Source organism: Strongylocentrotus purpuratus, unplaced genomic scaffold (genome assembly GCF_000002235.5).
Source record: "Strongylocentrotus purpuratus isolate Spur 01 unplaced genomic scaffold, Spur_5.0 spur5_scaffold_6, whole genome shotgun sequence".
NCBI classification, from domain to species: Eukaryota; Metazoa; Echinodermata; class Echinoidea; order Camarodonta; family Strongylocentrotidae; genus Strongylocentrotus; species Strongylocentrotus purpuratus.
Genome location: NW_022145612.1, coordinates 26,074,075 through 26,084,901, shown reverse-complemented (window position 1 = coordinate 26,084,901; position 10,827 = coordinate 26,074,075). Strand labels below are relative to the sequence as shown.

Genomic DNA, 10,827 nt, shown 5'->3' with positions numbered 1-10,827 from the left:
TCATATGATGCTATAACAGAACCAGTATATCAATCTGTATGTATGAACAATATATTAAGTTTATAGGTATATACCATAACTGTAAATGTACTATCATAATGTCAATTAAGTTAAGATCGTAATATGAATCATGATGCAGACTTTAAAAACATGAATATTTTATGTAAATTTTGTATGATAAGAGATTAATGATCAATTTCTATTTAATATTTAAATTCATCCTTTACTATATCATCTGTATTTTAAAAATCTGGCAATTCGTTTTTAGGTGATCCATGTTAGATCTAAGTTTGAAAAGTGTTAAATAAAATTGAAACAAATGTTCTATATATCCAATAACTATGTTCAAAATATGATTGTTCTTCTAAACCAACCTAAGTAACTTATACCACATGACCCCCCCCCCCCCCCCTCCGATATAAGTTCATATTCTTATAAGTAATACAAGGCACTTTTTTCAGTCTTCCTCTTTAAATCCCTCTTCCATTCCCCACTCAGTGAAAGACAATGTAATATCCTGTAAAAGTAATAATTTAGCAGTCTCTGAGTTTGACAAAGTTCATTGCATATAACCATAATACTGTCAAGATATTTTTCCTTGCAACAAGTATGGTCTACAATCAAGACAAACGTGCATACATGCACATTTTTACAACACCATGTAACAACAAATTCTTTGGTTACGTTTGAACGGAAATGATAATCAACTGCTTCTTTTAATGACTAGCCCTTAACATTTACCTCAAATGATTCTTTTTAATTCATATTTTCATTTCAAACCTACATCGTATGAATAAATACAACAAAAAAAACAGTTAAACAGTCGGTCAAACCTAGCCTGTAACTCTGTAATAAGAACTCAATTTTTTAGGATCACTTTAGCTACGCTCTCACATTTATCAGTTCTAGTTATTTGTAGGGAAGTCTTGACCAAGTGTGTATAATTGAAGAAAATGTTCAAATGACAACAAAATGAACGCATGAAAAGAAATACATTTCTTTTCCCTTGTCAACCTCATCAAAACAATCAAATTCAACAAAGCATAACCTATCAAAGCATTTAGAAATTGTCATCTCTCACAAAAGAGCAACACAAACAAAAATGTATTTCCAATTATATATCATTCACATTTTAAATATTTGAAAATTTCAGTTAGCTTCTTATCCTCTTACATATTAAATTGATCGTAAAATCCATTCAAAATTTGTTATTACATTGATATTGAGTTCAATGTTTTGACAATGAATGCGATAACATGTTATGACTGGAAGAATATATGAACATACAGTTATGAATTTTGTAATGCATTTGCCCATCCCTTAGCCATACCATACCCTTATAAATTCTCTTACATCAAAAGGGTTTATGAGACAACCACAAAAAAACATGATATTCATGAAACAACCTCAAAAATGGTATCCATAATACTTCTGACCAAATCCAAAACAGAAATAGAAAAAGGAAGGAGGGGGGGGGGGGGGGGGATGACAGGAAAGAAAAATGAAGAAAGGTAAGAATGGTAATATGAACAATACAATAGATCACTGAAGGACAGAATACATGCAATTTTAACATCTTACTTTTGTCATTTATACATTAAAGTTAGCACCATGTTTGTTTACCTAACGTTCCATTAAATTTACACAATTTTTACTTACAGGCCACCGGCAAATGCTGTCTTACAAAATGCAATTATCAATAAGGCCAAGTTGCTTAAATAGCTTCTTCATACAGCTGTAAGAGAAAAGGAGTTGTATCAGAGAATTCTAAATTTCTTGCCATTTCTATAAAGGAGATGTTTTCTAATGACTTGATTCAGCCCTACATGTATGTCAGATAAAATAAATCATTTGTTATGACAGAAATACTCACATTTGTCATTATTTCTTGGGATTGACCACAGAACCCTCACTTTACAACTTGCAAGTCTAGCAGATTTGAAAAATGACAGTTAGATCAACGTCACTCAAACACAATATCTGCTTCAACATAAAACTGATAACTCTTTTCCATGTTTTGTCTCTCAAGAACATGTACAATGTAGCTAAACAGTTTATTCCGCAATGTACAGACTCAGACTGAAATGAACAGTAAATCATAAATAAATATATACAGATATACTGAGATATAGAATGTAATGCACACAGAACTGAATTCCTGCACGATAAGATCACCTGCAGCAATAATCAGAATAAGATATGTAGATAACTTTGACATGAGTCTTTTCTCATAGCAAAAATAATCATATTTACAGACGACTAACAGAGGCAAGATGTAGTAATATACCAAATCATTTTTTTTTTTCTTACAAAATTAAGATCTGGCATATTTTTGATACATTCTGTTATATTACAAGTATGGAGAGTTAGCCAAAAATATATTTGAGATGAATTTGCATAATTGTAAAATGGCACCATTATATTTTTGGAATATCAATAGAAATTATGAACAACTACATTATCAAACCGCTCATTCATCTGGTTTCTTGAGTAAAAATATCAGACAAATAAATTCTGTAATCTGATCCCTTTTAATTTAGAGTTCTATTTTGTTGTATAAACAAATAAGCAATAGTTTAGATTAGGTGGTAATCCGTACTACAGTAACTAGAAAAATCTATGTAGAAAAGGTATTGAGACCAAGAAATTCCACCTTGAAAGCTCCCTAGCACAAATCAGTGTGAAAGATTGCTATCCAATATCTTTTCTACTTAGACCAATTTTACAGTTTCAGTTATCTTTAACGTTATCAGAAATACAGTCTAATCCATCTTAATTAGTGGTCATTGCTCCATGAAGGACACTTGTCTGTAGTGGTCATGTGTTTTGTCTCCCTCATGAAAGAAATGTGTGTTGTACTTGTAGAACCTGTCTAGAAAGGCCACCTGTCTACAGTGGTCACTATCTCTATGGGTGGCCTCAATAGACAGGTTTGATTGTATGTCAAGATTAACATTAGGAAGTTTAACTTGAAGTAAGTTTACTTTTAACAGTAAAAATGTATGAGTTGCATAGATCAAAGGAAGCCAATTACGATTTATTGAGGACTATGTATGTCATCATTTAAAGCCCTTTTTAGGCTATTGTCAATTATCATATCAACCGTACCCCCCCCCCCCCCCTTCTCCCTCAAAAAAGTTTCTAATACTTTTCTTGCAGTGTCTTGCAGATTAGAACTGTGTCCAGTTTAGAATTGTGCCGCGGCAGCAGGTTGCATCTGAACGAAATGACCGTTCTCTACACCGGACCACGACCCTTCCTCATCACCACCACCGTTCTGGTGCTTGACCATCGGGTTACGACTGATGACCAACTCCAGCTTGTTACCAGAGTCAGCGATGAGCGGTACTACCATGCAGCAATCAAAGTCATGGGTACGCGTCTGGTTGATCTGTAGCAAGAAGAGAGGATTTAAAGAGACAAATTTAGTCTGAATTGTTTAATGGCTATCGTACAAACGTAAAATAAATATGTGTATGTAGTGCCCATTATATCACCGGCTGAGAGCCACTTAAGGCCCATTTGGCTCTTAGCAGATGAATTTACCAGTTCAGAGTGTTTCTAATACAAGCCATTATCCAGTTAATGGCCGATAAGGGATAAATTTTGCATAATAGAAACTGACCTTTTCCGCTATTATCTGGATAATGGCCGTGAGAGCTGTGACGCCTTCACAGGCAAAATTATCCTTCTCTTAGAAGGATATTGCAGGGGAAGCTAACCGGATAACATAAGTAGAGAGAGAGAAACCGGAAATAGGAGTGATCACGTGATCAGAATATTTTACCCCGACACTAAAATCCCAGGTTGAACTAGCAGTCCCACAATACTTTCTGTTGGCCTTAACCACAGTTATGCTTAGATAGAAACTGCCCATTCCCTGGTATTATATGCTTTTTTCCAGAAAACAAATTAACCGGATAATTTCAGTTTAACTAATAGAAACAGACTGTATGTCTATGTGGAACCAGAAAGGCACTAACTGACTCACCAATACTTAAACACAGAGTTAACACCCTTCTGACTCTGAGCAGACAAAATCATTCTTGATCAATATCTTGTAACAACATATTAAAATCCATCTACCCTGGCTTTCTACTCTCCATAAAACTTGAAAGAAAGCTATACAATATATGATAAAATGTACATTATTCTATCTTTTTATGATACATCATGTACTACGTCCATCGCGCCAAGCAATTTCAAGCCCGATTACAGCCTCCGGGGGATACCGCTCCATTCATACCGTCCAATTTCCAGCCACTTTCAATGTTGACATTCCCTATTGATTGGTGTGAGTGGGGTGTGAGTGTGTATAATGATTGTACTATCCTTCTACTAACACTTATCGCATCTCATATCATCTCATGATATTAACAAGGTGAGATGTTTCACACAGAAGCATTATATTCTGATGCATAATCAGTAATATCCACACCTACACTCTTATACAAGATATCAATATTTTACTGCTTGTTCAATTGAGATTTTGGTGTAAAACAAGAAAATAAGAGAGTTATGAAATTTAACACACCAAGGGCAAGGAGGGAGAAAATATCATTACATGATTCTAAAATTTTAATGGAATAAACAGAAATTGACCATTCCATACATAATGCTCTACGAAGTTCCAACCACCATTCTCTTTCTTAAACAGAGGAATGTAAGCAAACGCACCGTCATATTATTTTTACATATTGAACAGGCTGTACATGTAATGCAATCTGTTGTATGATAGTTATCCACATCATGTAATACTTGATGAATGATATTTAACCATCATTTTGAACTATGGTGTATACACACATTCTATATCCCCCTGATTCCCTTAAATAGGAAATTATTCCATTACAAGTAACTATGAATGCACATTGTAAGGACATACATGTACAGGCATACAAAGTAAGAGAGAATGAATTTCAACATGTTTTACTTGGACACCCTGTATGCTCCTCATCTCATCCCACATGCACACATAATACATGCCATGGGGAAAACCCATTCTGAGATTCAGGGACTCCCACAACTACTGGCTCTGTTGATGCTTTCAATCAAGAACGATGTAAGAGGGAAGAGCGTGCAAGGCTTGAAGCAATTTACTTGCAGAATTCATTCACTTCCCATCCATCTTGTCAGTCCATGCTCTCTCTCTCTCTTTCTCTCTCTGTGTGTGCCTCCCTCCCTCTTCCTCCACATCCTTCCTCTCTCTCTGTCTCTCTCACTCATTTGCTGTCTGTCACCATTAGTCTCTTCCTCTCTCCTTCCTCTCTCGCTGCCTCTCAATCTGTCTCTCCTCTCTACCTCCCTCCCTCTCTCTCTCTCTCTCTCCTTTCGTGATCTCTCTCTCTCTCCCTTTCTCTCCTTCTCGGTCTGTCTGTTGCTCTGTATGCCGAGGACTCTCTCTCTCTCTGCATATTTGCCAATGGTCAACAATCTTTCCCTCTCTACCTCTTTAATTATTCTACACTTAATGTCCATTAGTATATTTCTCTTTTCTTCCACTTTTCAATTTTCCTTACAAATTCCTGTCTTCCAGCTTCGATGAAGAGTTAATACAAAATGTAGTACACATTTACAAAATAAAAGCGCTTTGTCATAGAAGAGAGCAATGCACTCATTGAAATGTGAACACAGGAATGAAAAAAAAGCACTAACACATAACACTAGTTACATGTAGTCGTTAGCACTCATATCATTTCAGAGAGTAGTTGACAATGACATCAAGAATGCCTTAGGGCAAAACCCAAGAAGTTATCCATGAGCACACTAAAGCTCTACTACACTAAAAGTGCATTTTATTGTTTTCTTCAAAGAGACTACACGTTTGTCTTTAAATCCCTCCAACCCCCCCCCCTCCCCCCCCCCCTTCTCTTAATCTGTTTGTACATATGTCTTTCTCTGTCTCTTTCTATCTTCTTCAAATCCCCAAACAGTGAGTATTAACACACATGAGCTAAAAAGATCTGCATAGCAGTTTTTTTTAGCATGCTGTGTGAATGTCAGACCAGTGAGACTCATGTTCAGCCAGCCTTACTAGGCTTAGCAATCATCATCTGTCACCAGGTTCATGGATGTCAGTATGTTGTGATAGGATTTATGTTGTACAAACATCCTGACACCTATCAAACTCTACACTGGTAAATGATTTTATTATAGTGCAACTGCTATCACGCCAATATCACAGTTTCACTCACGCTCACAGTTCGTACATTGTTTGTCTATCATGTAAATCTTATTTTTAACTTTCTTCTGCGTGAATACAAATCAAACGTATTTCTTTTATAAATATTATTCAGTACAACATCATTAAGACTGTAAAATGCATATTTTCAAAGACCATCCTCACAGAAATAATTCAATAACATTTACTGCTAGTTCAGGCTTTTCCTCACTATTGAAATCCCACTCTTTAATACTGGATTAATCGCATTTCCTCCTCACACTCTAATCGAGTTATAGTTTTTTGACGTATTTGAAACCACTGAAGGAGAAGTAATAACAAGATCTTTCTCTCTCCCACAAACACAGGTCCTTCACAAAGTGGAAGTAAGCAACACAATCTATTGTTGCACCATTCCAGGCGTGCGGTTGCTAATGGCAACAGTTGCCGTGGGAGGGACAGATGAAATGCTGACGATCTGACCATTCATAATTTGTTTACAACAAAACAAGGTCATTTATTACTCTACTATAAATTGCTACAATTGTCGACAGAGGAGAGTAATTTGTGTTGAACACTGCTGTGAAGCTCAAACACTGGCAATCCTTTTATACCCTTCATTCAATTTGAATACTGCAGTTTAGTCCAGTACAGACAAAATATTTGAATGAAGTTCATATATTTCACTCCTACCGACAGAGAGGGTTTGAAAAACCTCCTCCATGAGAAGGATTATACAGGTTATGAAATGGGAAACTTTCTCGGTTGGGGATATTCATAAAATGTAGTTTTTGAAGCTTCTATTATCCTTGGAATTTTGTTGCGCAAGCTTTCGTTCACTCCTGTGGACTTTTTCAGGACACCAGTGATCGCAGGACACCAGGCAGTGTAGCTAAGAAAACGTGTGACTGATCACTTAGCTTGAGAAAGTCCACAGGAGTGGACGAAAGCTTGCACAACAAAATTAAAAATTGATAGAAGCTTCGTAAAGCTACAGATTATGAATTGTTTATCAAAACACATTTCAGTCACATACCATTCATGTCATTATGACAGCAGCTTTGACCTTAAGGTCAAGTGGTCTAGAGACTTGTAGTTTTAGTGGATGCATTACTGGTTCAAATCTAGGATGCAGCTCTTTGCCTGTTTGGTTTGTCATACATTCATACATTTAAATATCATCACCTGCATTTTCATATATAATAAATACTCTGTACTATCATACCTCTTTCCTGTCATCCCTGTTATTTGTTCTTTTTGTTCAGTGATAACAATACAATAAGATTAGATCAAGATCTGTTGTCAAAGCCACAGTCATTATCATTATATTCATCATCATCATCACCATTACCGGCATCACCTTGATCTCGATACCATCATCATCAAGTTATAATCTTCATCAAGTCATCATCATCATCATTGCCATCCATCATCATCATTATCAATGTTATCATCAACAAAGTCCAAGTATTCCTGTGGTAAATCAATAAAGAAAGAAAAACTTTGAAAAAAGAATGAAAATCTTGTCTTTTAAAGACAAATAGAATGAAATAGAAGGAAAAAATGGTCAACTCACCTGGAGTATCCTATCGAAGGGCTTGACATTGCTACTGCGTGAAGCTGGTCCACCAGGTCTCACTGTATTCACAAACACACCCTTGTCTGATATGCCATCGGACACACTGAATCCAAAGTCCTCTACATCACTGTCCTTCTTGAGGGAAACCTTGTGGAGCTCCACCGGTGCAGGGTTCGGTGCCTCAGATACCGTCGACTCATCTCCCAGGTGTGAGGCATCGTTCTGATTCATGACGTTCTGGTGCGTTGTGTTCACACTCTCACTCTTGGAGCTGAAGCTCTCAAACTGGTTGTATCCACCCCCTCCCCCACCCGTAGGAGCATGGGGTGGCAGCGTGTAGCTATGGGAGGAGTCACTGTACATCTGAAGAGAGCTGGTGCTCGGTTTACGTCCCCCGACCGTGCCCGGTTGGTTGAGATAGTAGCCGTGACCGACGCTACCAGCCCGTCGCATCTCGCTCGATGTGAACTGATCGGTGTTGAGGAAACTAGCTTCCAGTTGACGTAGGAACTCTCTGTGCTTGGCGATCTGTGCTTCGTGAGGATGGTAGCTGTGCTGAGAGTGGGCGTAACTGTCGTCTTGATCTGAGCTCAGGATATCGACTGGATACGATCCATTGGCACCGTTGACGAAAGCCCTTCGCCGCTCATCAAGCTCATCTTCGCTGGCATCATTGGGTGATGTGGAGTGTGAAGAGTTGTGCACCCTCCTAGGGCGATTGCTTCGTCTCGAAGGAGACATGCTGCTGCGTCGGGAGCGGCTGGTCTTTGGGGAGTGGGAACGAGAGTGATGCGTGTGGTTACTATGGTAACCGGTATCCATACCCGAGCCTTCCCATGAGTCTCCATTGGTCTGGATCATGACTGGCGTAGCGATGTGGTCTGCGTCGTAGTGTGTAGCTACTCTACTGAACCTACTAGGACTTTGGCTTCTTGAGGATGGTTTGTTGCCCTGAAAATGAAAACAAATTTCACAATATATTCTCAGACAAACACACACATAAACTGAAATTTTACTCAACACAAATACCTCCACCTTCCAACAAATATTAAAGGTTAAACACAATTTGAAAATACAGGCTATAATATATTTCTATTCCACTTTCTCTCTGGGACTTGCTCATAATTAAGTGAGATAACAATGTTTTCACAATATTCATTTCTTCTTGTGTTGAATACCTACAAATGAGGGCTCAAAATTCTTGCATCAATCCATACAACCTTATCTATTCTTCTCGTTTTTTGCTACAAATCTCACATTCACACAGACCCAACATTACAATCATGTGATCATCTCACCTGGTCATGTCCCCGGTGCTTCTCCTTCTTGCTGATCTTGAGGACCACCGTGTCTCCAGCAGACTGCAGGAGACGAATAGCTTCAGACAATGTCTTGCCCTTCAGCGAGACGCCATTGATGGCTAGTAGACGGTCGCCCAAGTGGATAGCACCAGTCCTGAATAATAATGAGGGGGAAAATAACATGATTACATGGGCACGTTCTATAGACTTGATACATAATAACAATTGATTTTATAGTACTATAACTTTTTTTTTTAAGTATGACAAATGAAACAACAACATGAGATTTAATACGAGCCCTGCTGCTAATCTTAAAGGTGAGAACACTTAAGTGGGAAGGTACTTCAAATATTGGGCAACTCAGTAATATGGGGAACTCAATAAAATTCTTCCTGAGGATTTCATATGTAAAAAAACATTTTAGTAGATCATGTTCTGTCAATCCAGAATTGTAATCATAGCAATTAATACCTCACGAAGTGACAAATGGAATTCTCTTTGCACAGTAACTTAATATGCAAAAGATTTATAAGAACTTACCTCTCAGCTAGACCATTCTCTGTGAGTCCAGAGATAATGACAGGATCAAAAGGTTCTTCTGTTCCTGAGATTGTGATACCCAGCGGACCACCATGTCTGACCAGCTCCACCGAGTAAGATATTGCACCGCTTACATCAGGCTCATCTGGGCAAATGAAAAGAAATAAACAGCATTCTTTGATGTACTCTATCAATCTGCTTCACATGTCTAGCTAACTATTCTTGCAATAACAATGATATTAGTAATGGAAATTTTCTCTCAAGGTGCTTACAAACGCGATCTTACTAACAGTAAACTCTTACTCTGAAAGTAAGATTGCATACGACCCCTAAAATCACTCTATAATAATACACAGTGTATACTGGAGTCATGTTTGAAAATACAATGGGGCACAATGGCCTCCATTAATTTCCAATCAGGTAAACCGGCCCTATAAGCTTTGACATTTATTACACCCCCTAAATATTAGTTTCTGGACCGATTGATCATTTGCTTGCATAGCCCCAAAACTCTGGAATAACTTACCATTTGAAGTCAGGAAATTACGATCTGTGAATATCTTTAAATCAAAACTGAAAACACATCTTTTCAATTAACTGTAAATGTAAGCATATCAGGAGCTCTTGTAGCGCAGTAGAATATATACTTAATGTTGGATAGTTTCTGCACTCTATAAATGTAATATTATTATTATTATATACTGTTACCAAACATAAATTGAACCCCAATCCAGTTTATTTCGGAGAAAGTCTGGATGTCTTCTTACCCGAATAAGCCTCATTCTTCTTGACCTTGAGTTTGACGATTTCATCTGCCTGAGCCAAGAGATGCATGGCTTCTTCTACTGTAATACTGTCTAAATGGATGTCATCTATGGCAAGAACTTGATCACCTGGTTCTAACGTACCACTCCTAGAATATCATGAAAGAAAATCATCATATTAATACCCAAGTCACACTGACAAGGCCTACACCAGGCAAACAAACGACCAACCATCAGAAAAAGTGCATTACCACATGGCAAAACATAAGTAGGTTTGGAGTCAATGTGGAGTCGGTGTGGCGGAGGTATTAAAAGAAATTGAATGTTCTTCTGTGAATTGAAGACTAACACGTAGGTGAAAATATTATTTTCATCTTCAATCATCAACCAAATTCAATCACATTGACAATTTTACTAACATTTCATTACATAACATAACATTTGATATAACTTTTCATTCTTGTATCAAGTAATAAAATGTTT

General features: G+C 37.4%; 1 protein-coding gene across 3 annotated transcripts in view; it reads right to left on the bottom strand.

Annotated features, from left to right (window-relative positions):
* Window positions 1-1,232: 1,232 nt before the first annotated feature.
* The window catches only part of LOC593261 (glutamate receptor-interacting protein 2), a 58,406-nt gene continuing 48,811 nt past the window's right edge, over window positions 1,233-10,827 (bottom strand). For all 3 annotated transcript variants that reach the window (XM_031000225.1, XM_031000223.1, XM_031000226.1), the window contains exons 14-18: window positions 10,348-10,493; window positions 9,581-9,725; window positions 9,038-9,194; window positions 7,737-8,690; window positions 1,233-3,391 (exon numbers count right to left, since the gene is read on the bottom strand). In XM_031000225.1, coding sequence (XP_030856085.1) covers window positions 3,188-3,391; window positions 7,737-8,690; window positions 9,038-9,194; window positions 9,581-9,725; window positions 10,348-10,493 — 1,606 coding nt within the window. In that variant the 3' untranslated portion in view covers window positions 1,233-3,187. The remainder of the gene's footprint in view (window positions 3,392-7,736; window positions 8,691-9,037; window positions 9,195-9,580; window positions 9,726-10,347; window positions 10,494-10,827) is intronic.